This window comes from Haemaphysalis longicornis, unplaced genomic scaffold (assembly GCF_048455015.1).
Source record: "Haemaphysalis longicornis isolate Haplotype H1 unplaced genomic scaffold, Haemaphysalis longicornis Haplotype H1 scaffold_2, whole genome shotgun sequence".
Lineage (NCBI taxonomy): Eukaryota > Metazoa > Arthropoda > Arachnida > Ixodida > Ixodidae > Haemaphysalis > Haemaphysalis longicornis.
Genome location: NW_027526295.1, coordinates 50,043,914 through 50,061,748, shown reverse-complemented (window position 1 = coordinate 50,061,748; position 17,835 = coordinate 50,043,914). Strand labels below are relative to the sequence as shown.

Genomic DNA, 17,835 nt, shown 5'->3' with positions numbered 1-17,835 from the left:
GGGAGGTACGTGGCGCTCTTCTCACTGCGCTACAAATCGAGACGGGAGCATGTGCTACGAACGCGCCTTATGTCCTTCACTCATTCAAACTACGTCAGGAAGCTACTGATACAACGAAGGCACGCAAAGCTGAACGTCACCGGAAACGACGAACTGAAAACTAATGGGAACATCAGTCGATCCCATGGCTGCTTCGCATACTACTCAGGGTTCCCCTACGGGTAGATGGTGTAATTTTTTTTTATCTGAAGCGTATAAAGTTTATTTATGTTTGTTATTTGTGGTAGTTCTCCACCCCAAAACAAAGTCAGTCAGATGCGGCAAAAATAGCGCGTTATAAATTTGTAGTTTGATAGACTCTGAAACGAAGGGACTGATTTTGGCGGAAACACTAACGCATTTACACAGATTGCTTACAAAGGAATAAGCGTGAATATTCCATGAAATATTCTTAAGGAAATGCACACCAAGGGTTTTTCGCAATCCACAAACGCAATAGGAGTGTTACCCAAATATGACCGACCGTCAACTGAAACAGCAAGTTGTCGCGTATGAAACAGAATCGCGTTTGTGTTGTTAGTATTAAGAAGACAGAAGATCGCTTTACTACATTATTTAAGGTCCCGTAGTGTTCTTTTAACAGGTGGATTTTAACGCCGCAGATTGCTACCAGTAAAATATATAGTCGTTGCATCAGCGTACACAGTGCCACGCGTATATCTTTTATCTACAACATAATTAACAATGGCCCTAATATGCTGCCTTGTGGGACCCCAATGATGATTGATTGAAACGCACATATGAAATTACTTTTTTACTCATTCTTCACGACAGCAATAACATTTTATCAGAAGAAGTGGTTTTCCATGAATGCCTTATCCTCAAAGTTTCTCGAAAAACGTGTTGTGGCAGAGCTGGTCGAAGGCTTTAGAGAAATCCACAAAAACACGAATACACGCAGAGTAACAAATAGTTGAGGCTTCGGACAGCAATAGGGTTTACGCAAAAGAAACCACTGATGCAGTGTTCTTTTCTCCCCTCGAAGCCGGTTTTACCGCTACCAATTTTCGAATGTACGTAGTTCCTGGAACGATTGGGGAATATCTCAATGGGTGTCATAAGAGGGTTTTGCTTGAAAAGATACCACAACACACTTTCGCCACTAGGTGGGTATGTCTCTTCTTTAATCATTTGGATGGAACGATTAACAGGCGTATGTAAACTGCTAAACCTATAGATCAGGGAATATTCCCATTCCAATATTACGTGCCTCAGTCGCCTCTTCCGTAAGGGGTAGTCTTACTGCTGTGTGGAACATGAAAACGAAAGCGGTTTCACGATATGAGCAGCCTGATGAACTTTGAACAAGATTGGACGGCACGCCTGCAGGCGTGCCGTCCTGCTGCCCCATAAATTCTGGTCCTTATAAGGTATAGCATTCTTATTGCAATGCTTGAAAAGTGAATGTCCATCTTAGCGCTGACAGATAATCAACACTGTGCGAAGAATAAATATGTGAAATAGAAAAACATCCCCAATATATGAAATAGAATACAAATTAACGTGCACACTGTAGATGGCAGCATGCCTCACCGAACTGCAGATTTCAGTGCTCTTTTCATACAAATATCTCAGTGGTGTGCGTTTCAGAAGCGAGGGCATTTTTTGCAATGCATCAAAGACGCTGACAATATGCACCCGTTTCAACGCCCCCCACGCTTCTTTCTAGCACTGCACGCCATCAAAAATGGTGCGGGTTTCTTCACTCCAGTCGAGGCTCGAAGACAAAGTGCTTGGCGCCGGCGTCTTTCTCGTGAGCGGAGAGCAAGTCCTCGCGCGATTCGCCCACGGGGCTCGCAGGACCGCCGGTCTGAGCCACTCCGCTGAACAGGGCCCTGGGTCCGCCGCAGTGCTGGGAACCGCGTCTACTGCGCCTCTCGTAAGAGCCTGCGGCGAAGATATACGCTCGAATTAATAAACACCGTTTACGGTTACTTCTCATCGCCTGGCAAAATTTTTTCCTTTTTCCACATCCCGAATCCGTCGCCCACAACTCAGTAGGGCTTGTGTACCCGCCGTCGTAAAGGCGAGCAGTCAAAAAAAATTAAAGGGCCCATCTCCCGCGAGGGGGACTCGAGTAAATGCGTCGCATAGGGGGTGGGTGTATTGCGTTAACGATTAGTGTTTGGGGAGTTGGTGGCAGTGAATGCGTTGTATCAGCAGCTTCTTGACGTAGTTTGAATGAGTCAAGGATATACGGTGCGTTCGTAGCCTTCCATTCTGTGTCGGCTTTGTGGCGCAGTGGGTAGAGCACCATGTACCTTGCGTTCTGCCCGCAGGGTTGTGGGATCGAAACCAGGCGCCGGTAAGTATTATTTTTTATATAGTGTAGGGGGAGGGTTGCGGACCTGTTGTTGAGAGCGAGGAGGGTAGCGTGATGCCGGAGAGGAGGAGTGGAGGAGAGGGCGCACCTGGAACGGCTGTTGCGTACGCCGAGGCACGCCAACGCCGGGTGACATCGGGAGTTGAAGAAATGCTCTGCATTTAAAACGTCGTGCTGTCCACCTACAAGAAGGCCGGTTCTCTGGCCAAATACAGTGGCTGCTCCTCTTGTGTGACTACCACTAATTTCTCTCGCATACATACCATAAAGTTTCTCCTGTAGTCATAGCGATTCTCGCCGGCTTTCCACCCCAGCGTTATTTCACTTCCACCGTTTTATATAAGCTGCACCCTATACTCGATCTGGATTTGAATTGATTCTTCTCTTCATATCGTGCATATATTTAAACAATGCTTAGACGTGCAGTGAGCACCCAATGAAGGGCGCATTATCTTTCGCATCAGAGCTGCTTTGGTTTTGTTTGAATTAATGCATTTGCTTCTGTCATCCACGTGGTGCCGAGTGAGTGCGCGTTGATATGAAAACTTGTACACAGTACGCGTGCCACTAGTGAGTACCGGCGTATGTCCCATCAGAGCGTACTGCATGCAATAACATTGCCAGCGACACCAAACGAGAAAGAAGCTCACTGTTCTTGGACGCCACGGGAAGTCCGCTCGTGTAGCTTTTGTGGCGCTGGGCTGATCGACGTCGGCGTCCCAACACCGTGACAACCAAGAGGATCCCAAAGGCCAGCATTAGCGCGGACACAGCCGCTGCACAGCCGGTCACGATATCAAGGCGCACGCAGTTGGGCGCTGTAAAGAACGAAAGAGGCCTTCGTGGGCGCGAAAAAAAATCCACGCGAACTCGACTTTAGTTACACAAAGAGGTCGAGTTCGCTTTCTGTTTGTATTATTATAGCAATTAAGCTCAAATTCCTGCACCTTTTTCTCTGAATAACTGGTATTGTAAGAACTGTTCTCGGTTGTAAACTTGGTGTTGCAGAATCCGCCTCTCCAAGAAAGTGCGGACTACCACTCGCATGGGCAGATTCCGTTCCCCTATGTATGCGCCTAATAAAGCAAATTTACACTTAACTTGGCTACTTTAATAACACTGTCACTGATGGCAGCGGAAGACGGATTTCCTCACGTAAAGACCACCGAAGAATGGTTTTCTAAGCGTGATATAGCGCTGTGCGAAAAAAAGCAGACTACGAAAGAGCCAAGTATAATTTAGGCGTACATTATGTGTTCAACATTTTGAATTTCCACGGCGTCAGTGCTCTCTCATGGGTGTCGAGGGTAATATTCAGCAATGTGTGAGCATTAACTCTTTCGTTTAGAAAGCCTGACCCGCCACAGTACAGGAACGGAAAAGTTGAAATCAGCAAATTACATTAACCCTACACCATAGAGCAAGAATTTATAGGAGGCGAAACCGCCCATTGCGACAAGCGCGGGCGAGCGACCAGATAATGTCACAATGAAAACCAAGGCGGACTGCAAAGCGTCGTGGCTGCGACGGCGAAGGAGAGGGTAGCGGCACCTAATGGACGAAGTGATAGCGGCCGCACTTATTCCGCGGCTGAGCAGTGAAATGCCGATTGCGGCGGCCGCGCAGTTTCTTTAACCACGGCCTATGCCGCTAGCTTAACGTATGACGAGCGCTTGTGACGTTATCTGGCCGCCCTAGGAAGCCTAGTTTCGCCTCCTATCTTATTCTTGCTTCGTGCCCTACACTATCCCTTTCTTTACTGTTTGGACCCGCACCCCCTTCCGCAATTGCACAAGCCAACGTTCTATCTGTACCTCTTGCTCTCCAGGGTAGTTTTACCTTCAAGTGTCTTTCTTTTAGAGAGAGCGAGAGACAGAGAGAAAAAAAAAAGAGATAGAGACAGAGACATAGAGAGGAAGAGAGAGGGGTAAGGGCTTCTTCCTTATGTGGAACCTCTTGCCCAGCTCTTCAGGGTGAACAGGAATTGCAATTAACTCGGCTCACGCGTGTTGCTTTCCCGAAAGGTTGGCGGTGCGGCAGGCGGCACCAGGCCGGCCGTGTTCACGAACAGGGGCTGCGTCTCGGCGTGCGTGTCCCCCGAAGAAGAGAGCTCCCGCACGTAGACCGTGTACGAGCTTTCCGGCCAGAGAGGCAGCGTGGCTGACTGCCGCGACGTGTACAGGCGGCCCGTCACGTCCACCCCGGTGTCCTGCATCCTCCACGTAACCTGCACAAATCGCACTCTGATCGTCCGGTGCTCCGCTCACTGCGGGTATGCACTGTGGAACAAGAGGGTACACTCTCGCTTGAACTGCAGACAATTTGAACTGCCCGAATGTTCGTAAGTGACCTTGTCGCCAGTTCACTACTGAGATGGCATCCACGCCATCTGCGCTCTCTTCACAAAAAGGCAGGAGGTGCGTGCATCTACGGCGCCGCCAAGTGGGCCAAGACCGCATCCCGTTAAAGCGGTTTTTTGTTACTGCCAGTACTTTGGAAAACGGTTAGAGTTCACGCACCTCGTACTTGACCCGCGGCGACACTGCGCAGTTCCACGAGATGTCGGCTTCCACCTTGGCTCCTCCGCTGCTGAGGCGCATCGCGTGCAGCCTCGGTGGAGCGCACGACGTCAGCGCAGTGGCTTCGTCCGCCAGCATGGAGACCAGGTCGGAATTGAAACCCTCATCCGCGGGTTCGCTGAGGTCCAGCTCTGGTCCCAGAGGGAGCCTCGTACTGGCACACTGCCCGTGCTGTCCCACAGCGACGATTACGAGCTCCGAAGACTGCTTCACTTGGCTCCGGCTCAGGCTCGTGTTGCGGTGCGGCGTCTGCACGTCACGTTTTACCCACAACCGCCCGTCATAGGTTGTTTCCCTAACAGCTCTGAGATACAGATAATTACAGATGGTGACGCTCCCTCCACCAAACCACAAGCCATTATGTCCGAAAGCAACACTTCCGTTATCCTACTTTAGTGCAAGTCCACAGTGGGGCTTGTTTCCGCCTGATCAATGGCCGATCGGAGAACGTGTCCCCCTTGACGTGTGCTGCAGCACGAGTTATCCTGTTTTCATACTGCTTATCGAAAATTACCGTCATGTTGGACGGATATACAGAAATTGAAGGAAACTTCCTAGCCGGCTGACCCCTTTCAGCCCGCTTTCCACCATTTGATTGTTTGAAAAGTAGAGCATATATAATCCTTTGCGGACCCTAAGGCTTCACGTCTCGCGCCGCACACCACTCCCACCGTGCAATGTGGCCAGTCGAAAGGATTACCGATGCAGTAGAAAGAGGGAGCTTTCTATTTATACGATTGAACGGTGCACTAAGTTAGTTCTTCGTTCTCCGAAATCCCCAAAGGCCGCAGCATGATGGAAGCGTGACTGAGTCAACATGAAGGCATGCGCTACACATACCCTCTGCTAGCGCACTTAGGCCAATGGGGGTAGCAAAGAAAGAAAGGCAGCGTAGAAAAGAAAAGGACAACGCCGGAAGCACCTGTCCAGCGCCTTCCCAGTGTTCCCGGTGGACGAGTCCCCGCAGGAGAACCGCGTACACCAGCGCCTCGTGTGGCCGCCTCTCCGAGTCGGCTGGACCGAGGGGCCTCGACCAAGACACGCGCACGTACTCGCCTTGATCCTCCAGCCGCGGGACTTCGGGGAACAAGCTTTTGTCGGCGCTCTCTGTCCGAGCAGCTGGAAGAAAAATCCGTTGAACGATGACGATCGGCTTCTATAGTGAGGCATTAGTGCGGCAGAAAATGCGGTAACGCGCCCAGTTGTTTTCGACGCCCAGAAATGATCGCCACGTACCCGGTGAGACGGCCTGCCAGAATTTGCACGCCACTTTGCAGCCAGGAAACTGTAAGAGAACAGGTTTACATCTCGTTACACAGCATGTACGGTCCTCCTTACAAGCAGGCGCTACACAAATTGGCCACATAAATCTGGGCTTGGTTAAGGACTTAAGGCTTGGTTAAGGTGGAAAGACCTCTATTTTCCAAACGTTCTGCCGTGACCGTCAACAGAAAACTCATGCAAACAAATAAAAGAAGTTACTGGCAGTGTCAGGAATCGAACCTGGAATGTATAGAGAATTGGAGTGAGAGCCCGTTGTGTTACCTATTGAGCTACGGGCCCAGGCGGAGACGGGGAGACAGACGGTGCACTCACCGAGCCCATCTGCATGTCTACCCCCTGCGTTCTCACAGAATGCCACGTGATAGCGCCACGCGACCTTTCACGCTGCTGTACGCTTCCACCACGTGACGTGTAGCAGCCGTGGACGCGCCTTGGGGATGGTCTAGGGGTGATAAAAAGTAAAGAAAGCCCACACCAACGCATAGCATCTCACTTGTCCTATGTATCTGCCGCCGGTCTCTTCACCTCCGTAGGCGGTAGCAGAGACGGAGGAGAAGTGAGATCGTCAAACGCCGGGTTTGAGCTTTCTGTAATTTTATGAAAAAGAGTTTCCACTCATGTGCTTCTTCAAAACAACTCAACCAAACACCGTTCATAAATCATGCTTTTTAACCTTACCAATGATTATCTTTGAAGTAATAAAGGGTGTGGTTCAGGGCTATTGTCTCTCGTTTCACTTTTTGTAGAGCCACGTGTGTGAATCCAAGTGACGTCGCATGGGTAGTCGTTGTGGGTGCCGTTTGGAGTTTTGCTCTCGAACTACATTCACCGAGTGGATTGGCGCGCATTTTTTTCTTTCTTGTCGGGACAGACTCGGAAAGATATGGTTGTAACGACGTTCCGTTCCCGTGTAGGGACTGAGCTCGGCACCTAAGGCACGAGGCAGAACATTAGTCAAGTGTGTTGTAAGGCTGCCTCCGCACCTAAACCGACATAAAGGGTACCAACAGCCGTTATAACGTTTATTATAAACGGTTATCGAACAAGAAGAAGCGTCTCTATTGTGCAGCTAAACATTCACCTTCCAGCTTGCATTGGAATGCGTACAAGACTGAAACTGAAGCATATCTTGCAGCTATCAAAACGCCGAAAGAACATTTTCAACCTAACGTCCTTCCATCGATGCTTGCTTCAAATGTAAAAGCAAATTCGGTGGACCATTAACCCTCTCCTTCATGATACTGTTGCCTTGCATTATTCATCTGACAAACGCATCCCCAACAATCTCGGTGCAACACTTCTCAATGAAACATTTATCAGCAACGTTTCCTCTGATTCTTCAAAGCGAATTCCCCCATCACAAGCGTGGAATTATGAATATACACCACCACTATGAATGTATGTATCTGGTGCTGCTAAGCTTATCGACGGGTTGAAGAACTCCTCATTTCCCGGCTTTAATAGTATTACATTAACAAAAATATTCCAACAGTCTTTGGACATGTGTACGCCCTAAACAATGGAAAATAGGGAAGGTGATTCCACTGTTTAAATCAGGCAGCAAAAACTCTCCTTTAAATTATCGCTATTTCTCTCACCAGTAACTGTTGCAAAATATTAGAATACATTATCTACAGTAACTTGGTTGACTTTCTTGAGACTAACTCATTTTTTTCCCCAGCTGAATATGGGTTCCGTAAGTCATACTCGTGTGAAACCCAACTAATATATTTTACTCACAAATTGCTTCAAATCTTGGATCGATCATCTCATGCCGATTGCATCTTCTTAGATTTTTCAAAAGCGTTTGACAGGGTTTCACATAGACTGCTGCTTCATAAACTAAAAGGCTTACATTTGGACGATATCTTGTTAAAATGGATAGAATTTTTTTACTAATTGTTCTCAGTTTGTTGTTGCTAATCGTGTTGTTGTGGTTCTTGGGCAGCTATCGTTCCTTATTCATATCAACGAATTGGCTACTCTTTTAAACTCGAATGTTCTTCTATTTGCAGAAGTTTGTGTTATTTTTCGTGAAACAATTAGTGAGAGTGACACCACCCCATTACAGTCTGACTTTAATGCTGTTGCTAACTGGTCCAAAGACTGGTCAATAGAATTGAGCATTAAGAAATTTAAAGTAATGCGTATTTCCCGCATCAAGACTGTCCCACCACCCTTTTATCTTAACAGTGTCTAATTAGATGCCGTTACATGTTATAAATATCTTGGCATCCACATTAGTGCTACTAACTTAACCTGGAACCTTCCCACCGAATATGTAATTAGCAACACAAACCGCATGCTCGGTTACTTACGTCCTAGTTTTTATAAGGCGCCATCGCAATTTAAACTAATGCTCTACAAAACATTAATACCTTCCAAACTGGAATACGCAAGCTCGGTATAGGACGCAAGTCAGGATAAACTTAAAAATTCCTTAGAACTGGTTCAAGATAACTCAGTTAGGTTTATTCTGGTTAATCCAACGGCCAGTTTTACTGCCATGAAATCTAACCTTGCCCTTCCATCTCTGTCTGCACGCCGTCAAATTTCCCGACTAGCTCTTTTTCACAAACTGTAGCATCACCATGTTCTGAATGACCAGTTTATCGCTACACCTCATTATCGATCTGATCGTATCGACCACAGCCCCAAAGTTAGAATTGAAATTTGCAACACCCGGCATTTCTTTCAGTCTTTCTTGCCCAGGACTAGTAGTGAATGGAATCGCCTTCCTTCTAGTGCTGTATCTATAATGATCGAACTGTTCCGAGATTTTCTAGCTCGAATTGTAAAAATAGGAGCTCTGTAACGTCTGTTTTCTTGTTATGTTTGTGAGTTGTTTTTTTCTCTCGGTGATCTAGCTAATATTGTATAATTAGCTTGTATTATAATCCATTTTTTCCTTGTTTGCTTACTTGTATTCTTACCCCACTCCCCTCTGTAATGCCTTTGGCCCTGAGGGTATCATAAATAAATAAATAAATAAATATGCGTAGACAATGCGTCACACTAATCTAAGAGAACATGGACTTGGCGAAAAATTCTTCATTACAGCTGGGGCTGAGGTCCCGGCCGCTAGTGTCAGAACTCAAGACTTCACCGTTTGCCCACCAAGGCCGAACACCTAGCTTTTTTAGAGATTCATCAAAAGAATAGCGGCCTTGTTCGAAGCAGTAAGTGCCGGGCTTGCCGCCACACTCACAATATTGTCACGAAGCCAAGGACGATGCAGTTGTGTTGAAGGAGAAACAAGTTTATTGGAGCGAACTTGTGCTCCCCTAATAACTCAAAAGAATACAGAGGCGGCGAAGCAGCGGTCAACGAAGTGACTTGCACAGGCGAGTGCCGTCGAATCGAATGTCCCGGCGTCCGCACTGCAGGCCTTTTATCTTTCGGCGCGCGTGGTTCTCGAAACGTCGATTCGCATCGAGAACATAGTAGATCCAAGAAGATCATTCTGGGCCGTTCACGTTAGATCGGAACGCTCTCCCCATCACAACAGATAACGCATGCGGCACAGAAAGAAAGAATGGAACACGAGCTTCCCTTGGCGCAGAGATAACGCAGACCGGCGCAGCCGGGCGGTAAAAGCAAAACACAAATAAGCAAACCCAATGTATGGTTCGCGGCATTACCACCCCCCCTCTAAGAGTGCATCGACCCGATGCTAACATAAGCGACAGTCCGAAGAAATGAAAACAAAAGTTCGTCATCGTCCGTAGAAAGGTTTTAGGCGAACCACGTGGACGACTTCAGGCCGCCTGCGTTGTCGTGATGTGCCGGAGTCACCATCAGGGATCACTTCGTAGGTAAGTTGGCCAACACGTCGTAGAATCTGGTAGGGTCCGAAATAGCGTCGCAGGAGCTTCTCACTGAGTCCGCGTTGTCGAATGGGAGTCCAAACCCACACACGATCCCCTGGTTGGTACTCGGCGTCTCGGCGTCGGAGGTTGTAGCGGCCCGCATCCACCAGCTGCTGGTCCGTTATACGAACTCGAGCGAGCTGGCGGGCCTCCTCCGCACGTTGAAGATATCCGTGGACGTCGGCGTTGAGGTCGTCGTCTTCTACGTGCGGAAGCATGGCGTCGAGCATCGTAGTCGGCCTTCTACCGTAGACAAGCTCGAACGGCGTCAGCTGCGTCGTCTCCTGGATAGCCGTGTTGTACGCAAACGTGACATACGGGAGCACTTCGTCCCAAGTCTTATGTTCAACGTCAACGTACATTGACAGCATATCTGCGATTGTCTTGTTCAGACGTTCTGTTAGTCCGTTCGTTTGGGGGTGGTACGCCGTCGTTCTTCGGTGATCCGTGTTGCTGTAGCGTAATACTCCTTGCATCAGCTCCGCAGTAAATGCCGTTCCGCGGTCTGTGATTAGGACTTCCGGGGCTCCATGTCGCAGCACAACTTGGCTTATAAAGAACTTTGCCACTTCTTGTGCAGTCCCCCTCGGAAGAGCGGCGGTCTCTGCGTAGCGCGTCATGTAGTCTGTCGCTACAACAATCCACTTGTTCTGTGATCGTGACGTAGGGAACGGGCCTAAAAGGTCCATTCCAATCTGTTGAAATGGTCTCGATGGGACGGCGATCGGTTGCAGAAGTCCGGCGGGTCTTGTCGGCGGTGTTTTTCGTCGCTGGCAGTCACGGCAGCTCCGGACGTAGTGGGTGACGTCAGAGGTAAGGCCGGGCCAGTAGTACCTCGCCTTGATTTTTCCAATAGTGCGGCCTGTGCCGAGATGTCCGGAAGACGGGTCGTCGTGGCACGCTTCCAAAATTTCGTCACGAAGGTCCGCAGGGATGACGAGAAGGTAATTCGCTCTTGTTCCGGGGCTGAAATTCTTCTTCACGAGGACGGAGTTTCTCAGGCTGAATGCTGGTAAGCTGCGTTTGAAGGTCCTAGGAACGGCAACGTTGCATCCCTCGAGGTACTCGATTATGACGCGTAAGTCGGGGTCGGCACGCTGCTGGGCGGCTAGGTCGCTCTCCGTCACGATCCCGAAGAACGCGCTGTCTTCATCAGAGTCTTCTGGTGGTGGGTCGACGGGGGCGCGGGACAGGCAGTCGGCGTCGGAGTGTTTCCTGCCGGATTTATAAACGACTGTAACGTCGAACTCCTGCAGGCGCAAGCTCCACCGCCCAAGACGGCCAGAGGGGTCCTTCAAATTGGCGAGCCAACAAAGCGCATGGTGGTCTGTTACAACCTTGAATGGCCCTCCATACACGTATGGGCGAAATTTTGAAATCGCCCATATAATAGCCAGGCACTCTTTCTCAGAGGCAGAATAGTTTTTCTCCTCCTTCGACAGACCACGGCTGGCATAGGCGATTACCCTTTCGCAGCCGCTTTGCTTTTGGACAAGGACGGCACCCAAGCCTATATCACTGGCGTCCGTGTGCATTTCCGTTTCGGCATTTTCGTCGAAATGAGCGAGCACGGGCGGGCTTTGCAGGCGTTTTTGCAGCTCGGAGAATGCTTTTTCTTGGTCGTTTTCCCAGCTGAAAGGGGTGCTGTCTTTCGTCAAGCGCGAGAGTGGCTCTGCAATGCGGGCGAAGTTTGCGACGGAGCGCCGGTAGTATGCGCACAGCCCGAGAAATCTTCGCACGCCCTTCTTGTCTTTCGGCCTAGGGAAGTTCGCGATAGCTGAAGTTTTTGCCGGGTCAGGTAGGACTCCCGCGGCGTTGACGACGTGGCCCAAGAACTTGAGTTCCTCGTATGCGAAACGGCACTTTTCAGGCTTCAGCGTCAACCCCGACGTACGAATGGCCTCGAGTACAGACTCCAACCTTGCAAGGTGTTCGTCGAAAGTCCGGGCGAATACCACTACGTCGTCGAGGTATACGAGGCAGGTGTGCCACTTAAGGCCAGCTAGCACAGTGTCCATGACTCTTTGAAACGTCGCTGGTGCTGTGCACAGCCCAAACGGCATCACCTTGAACTCGTATAGGCCGTCTGGGGTTATAAATGCAGTCTTCTCTCGGTCTCTCTCGTCCACTTCAATTTGCCAGTAGCCGGTCTTCAGGTCCATCGATGAGAAGTACTTCGTGTGGCAGAGGTGGTCGAGGGCGTCGTCGATTCGGGGGAGGGGGTACACGTCCTTTTTCGTGATTTTGTTCAGTCGCCGGTAGTCAACGCAAAACCTTAATGTGCCGTCTTTTTTCTTTACGAGTACGACGGGCGCAGCTCAGGGGCTTTTCGATGGCTGTATAATGTCATCGCTCAGCATGTCGTCGACTTGAGTCCGGATGGCTTCCCGTTCGTGTGAAGAGACGCGGTACGGTGACTGTCGGGTAGGTCGGGCTCCATCTTCGGTTATTATTCGGTGCTTCGCTAGAGGGGTCTGACGTAGTTTTGCGCTCGACGAAAAACATTCGCTATAGCGACGCAGCAAAGCCAATAATTTTTTCCGTTGTTCTTGCGGTAGCGCCGGATTCACGTCGAAGGGCTGCGGGAGCTTGAATGTTTCTACGGGTGTGCGTTCAAAGTCGGCGACTGCGATCACATCACTTGCTTCTTGCGTTTCTTCGAGGAACGCAATTGCAGCTCCCTTGTTTAAATGCTGGTACTCTTCGGTGAAATTAGTGACCAAAACGTGAGATTGGCGTTGCTTAAAGTGCGCAATGCCTCTTGCGACGGAGACACCGCGGTCGAGAAGCAACCTTCGATCACTCTCTACGATAGCGTCGATGTCAGAAGCAGCATCCTCACAGTAGACGGCGATCATCAAGCTTGCGCGGGGTGGCAGGGTGATGTGATCGTCGGCGACCCTGACAGCAGCACGGTGATCGGGGTTCGGCTGCGGCGTCGTGGAGTGATTGGAGGAAAATGTTATCGACTTGGTCTGCAGATCAATTATTGCGCCGTTGTCCGTCAAAAAGTCCATTCCGAGAATCACGTCGCGGGAGCAGTTAGGCAGAACGACGAACGCCGCAGGGTACGTTGTGCCGTCTATGGTGACGCGCGATGTGCACGTTCCACTTGGCGTCACGAGGTGGCCTCCTGCTGTGCGTATGTGCGGACCGTCCCATCTGGTCATAACTTTCTTCAGTTTAGACGCAAATGGTCCGCTCATTACCGAATAGTCAGCTCCCGTGTCTACGAGGGCGACTACGTCAAAGCCGTCGATGGACACCTTGACGTCAGATGCAGTCGTCCTCGAGTTCCGGGTTCGTCGGGGCGTCGTATCTCTGCTTGTATGTGTTGATGGTCGGGCACTGTGCATCGTCGTTGTCGTCGTCTTCTCAACGGACGTCTCGGTCAGGTCGGGTACGCGTCGCGCCGTGTAGCTGTCGTCGTGTTCGGGAGTCTCGTCAGGGTTAGGTCGGGTCGTCGGGATGAGGGCATGTCGTGAATCACTGTCTTCAGCGTGTCCTTGCGTCGTTGGAGGGTTTCCAGTTTTTCGCCGTAGAGCAACTTCACCTCCAGAAGTTGCCGCCTTTAGTTTCCCCCTCGTGGGCTTGGAGACCTTCCCCGTGCGAAGTCAGCATTGCTACGGCGGTTCGGCGATTGGTACGGGTAGGGCGATGGCGAGCGGTTGAAACGGGATGGGCCACGTCTGGTTTCAGATAGATACTCGTCGATCTCACGCGGTCGTTGGCCAGGGAGAGGGCGAGGAGCGTCGACGGAGAAACCACGCAGTCCGAGTCTCTTGTATGGGCAGCGGCGGTAGATGTGGTCGGCCTCTCCGCAGTGGTAGCACAGAGGACAATTATCGGGAGTTCGCCATACGTCCGTCTTCCTCGGCGTCTGGTTTCGGGCTACCGGGGGTCGGGCGGGTGACAGTGGGCGGCGGTACGGCGGGGCCTCTTGACGGCGTGTTGGGGCAGGGCGGGGTCGACGAACAGCCGCAGAGTAGGTCATAGCCTCGGGCTCACGGGGTGCTTCGGACGGCACAGAAGTTCCCAAAGCGTGCTGTACTTCTTCCCGGATCACGTCGGTCAGTGAAGTGACTTGAGGTTGTGGTGTCGTCATCGGGAAAAGTTTCCGCAGCTCCTCCCTTACCACTGCGCGGATAGTGTCGCGAAGTGAGTCGGAGTTAATAGCGCTGGCACCAATCGTCTCCGAAACCAGCGCATTGATTTGGCGGTCGTACTGCCTCGTTCGGATTTCGAGCGTCTTCTCCATCGCGGCGGCCTCAGACGCGAATTCGGACACGGTCTTGGGGGGGTTGCGAACTAGGCACGCGAAGAGCTCTTGCTTCACACCTCGCATCAGAAACCGTAGTTTCTTTTCCTCCGTCATTCCTGGGTCCGCACGGCGGAAAAGTCGCTTCATTTCCTCGACGAAGATTACGACTCCTTCGTTCGGGTGTTGCGTTCGAGTTTCCAGTAAAATCGCAGCTCGTTCTTTTCTCACCACGGTCGTGAAGGTCTTAAGAAACTCGCTTTTGAATTGCGTCCAGTCGGTCAAGGCACTCTCGTGGTTTTCAAACCAAGTTCGAGCTGCACCCTCCAAGTAAAAGAAAACATGCCGGAAGGTTTCTTCATCGTCCCACCTGTTGAAGATCCGCACGCGCTCCAGCTTCTCCAACCATTCCTCTGGGTCTTCAGTGGGGGCTCCCCGGAACGATGGTGGTTCCCGGGGCTGCTGCAGCATGATTGGCGACGTTGTTTCTTGTACCATGGTGTTGGTTGCAGCGTTCCTTCTCTTGGGCCCTTCTGGCATCAAACCGAACTCGGGTGGTAAATCTTGCAGGCGGGGGCTGGCTCTTGTTGGACTGGCTTGGCGGCTTTTCGAGGTTGTAGTGGGCATGAAGGGTGCGTACCCAGCACCTCCACCAGATGTCACGAAGCCAAGGACGATGCAGTTGTGTTGAAGGAGAAACAAGTTTATTGGAGCGAACTTGTGCTCCCCTAATAACTCAAAAGAATACAGAGGCGGCGAAGCAGCGGTCAACGAAGTGACTTGCACAGGCGAGTGCCGTCGAATCGAATGTCCCGGCGTCCGCACTGCAGGCCTTTTATCTTTCGGCGCGCGTGGTTCTCGAAACGTCGATTCGCATCGAGAACATAGTAGATCCAAGAAGATCATTCTGGGCCGTTCACGTTAGATCGGAACGCTCTCCCCATCACAACAGATAACGCATGCGGCACAGAAAGAAAGAATGGAACACGCGCTTCCCTTGGCGCAGAGATAACGCAGACCGGCGCAGCCGGGCGGTAAAAGCAAAACACAAATAAGCAAACCCAATGTATGGTTCGCGGCAATATACTCTGCGATCGGCTTGGAGTGGAGCGTCATTTCGTACAAAATGTTCAATGGCCTCATCGCACTCGTTGCGAATTTATTCCAAGTGTTGGTACACACATGTATGTATGTATGCATGTATGTAGGTACGTATGTATGTATGTATGTATGTATGTATGTATGTATGTATGTATGTATGTATGTATGTATGTATGTATGTATGCATGTACGCATGTTTGCATGCATGTATGTATGTATGTATGTATGTATGTATGTATGTATGTATGTATGTATGTATGTATGTATGTATGTATGTATGTATGTATGTATGTGTAATCATGTGATCATCATCAGCAGCAGCATAGATATGTCCGCAGCGAAGATAAGGGTTCTCCCACCGACTTCCAGTTGGTCGTATCCCGTGCTGTATGATCCATCCCTTGCTCCCATGCTGATTACGAACTCAACGGGCGTGGCCAAGAATGGCTGTCTCCAAATAAACAGGACGGAAAGTTTCATAATGTAGTCGAGAGCAACGAGCCAGTGTACGCAGTAACCTGGCAGGTGAGCAACGCAGAGTAACCCGCAGGGACCAACCGGGTCGGCGCCCCAGTGGCTCCTCAGCTTTCCGGTGCCTTTAAATGGTATTTCCAAGGCCTTGGCAGCTTCAATGGCGGTTACGGCAGCGACTCATGCAGAAACGCCAATACATCATAGTCGCCACCCTTCCAACTATACCCGAACGCAACAGCGACCCATGACCGTCTACGGGAACTGTGCGCGCGTAGATTTAAGATGAGCTGAATTGAAAAAGGACGGGCTAGGTATACTGCTCTTGTTGGCGTCTAGTAGCGCACCTTGAGTTAATACCGATACATTTTCCTGTGTTGCTTGATAACGGCTCACAGAGATCGGGGTAGCCACGTGAAATCTTAACTTTAGAAGAAAATGAAAGCAAATAGAACATGCATCACAGGGAATATTGAGCCAATAATTTCATGCAAGAGAAGATCTCAAGGATGTAGCCGCACCACGTCGATTGACCATGCGGGGCGCCGACGTTACTCACGCAAATGCTGTCCGCGCCACACATGGGTCCCCAGACGGTGAAGTTCTTGTGGAAGAGGCCACACACTTCCCAGCACTGCAAAGCAAAGGAAGCAACCAGTGATTACCTACCGCTCGTCCGGACGCTAATTCCTTTTCAGCGACCTTGGACACACACAGGAAAATCACTCACGTGAGGACACAGGACTGCACAACTGCAATGAGCGGAGAAACCATCGCGAAGTTTTAAGTGCGATGACCCATCGAGCCGTCTTAGAAGCTACCAAAAATTAGATATTTTATAGCGATAGCTTTATTAGGGATACCGATGGCGTTCTGTCTAAAAACTTAGGAATTTCCCCATAGACCGGTTTGTCGGCCGAAAAGCTCATATTAGATATGTGGACACACGGCACGTGCATGAAACCTGGATTCCACTCTGTCAAAACGGGTATTTGAAAATCGCAAAAAAGGAACCGTTGTAGATAAGACAATACGCGCATCAATAATATGAAGGAGTACGTTTATGTCAATAACCATGTATTGGCATCTATTTAGACCGTTCTTATGCGGTTTTAGTTTGTGCGTGAAAAATCGTCGCGTGGGTTTGTTGTTCGTTTGCAATTTGGGTATTTGAAGGCTTAACGATCGATTGGACGCAGTTTCAAGGAAGGCTCGGCGAAGATTCGACGCACGGTTCACGCAGTTTTGATGTAAGCAAGCTTTCACGCTTTTCTCAACTTCGTTTAGGAAGGCATGGTAATGTTTTTTTCTTGTGATCGCCTCGAACCAGTGATTGCAGTGGAACTCTACATTGGGAACTTACGTAGCCGTCTCTTATTTTCGACAGCACTTGCCTCCCTCGGTACTTCACGTTGAAGTCCCTCACAAGTCCACTGGTATAAGGCTGCCAGGAGCGGAAGGAACTCACCATGTAGCAATCCTTGTTGCCCTGCAAGCACTCGGTGTTCTCGGCGGAGGATGGGACTGTCTTCACGGCAAGCTGAGTCGTTTGCAAGAGGGATCAGAAGAGCAAAGGTTACCCTCAACGCCGAACAGGAAGTGCTTTCTAAGAGACTTTGCAACCCTTCCGATAAACGCTTGCCCTCTTTCTTTCGTGTCTGTAAGCACTGCGAAAGCCATAGCTATCAACAGCACACAGGAGCACTGCGTGATATGCTCACTGCAGCTGATACGTCTTCCGTTTCTGCTTTGCTTTTGTGGCTTGCTTTTTAAAGTGGTTGTCGAATGCGCTCATTGCTACAACTGAAGGAAAGCTGGCCAAAGCCGCTACACCGCTTTAATGACGCCATTTCAGCGCTCGAAGAACGCCAAGAGCGAGACCGGGAAATA

General features: G+C 50.1%; 1 protein-coding gene across 1 annotated transcript; it reads right to left on the bottom strand.

Annotated features, from left to right (window-relative positions):
- Positions 1–338: 338 nt before the first annotated feature.
- On the bottom strand, positions 339–17,532 carry LOC144167097 (uncharacterized). The gene is made up of 8 exons (XM_077696480.1): positions 17,414–17,532; positions 16,505–16,579; positions 6,199–6,247; positions 5,885–6,081; positions 4,903–5,211; positions 4,388–4,610; positions 3,034–3,201; positions 339–1,947 (listed from the first exon to the last, which is right to left on the bottom strand). Exons 1-8 carry the CDS (start codon positions 17,414–17,416, stop codon positions 1,763–1,765), a joined length of 1,209 nt encoding a protein of 402 aa, XP_077552606.1. The 5' UTR covers positions 17,417–17,532; the 3' UTR covers positions 339–1,762.
- Between the last annotated feature and the right edge of the window lie 303 nt (positions 17,533–17,835).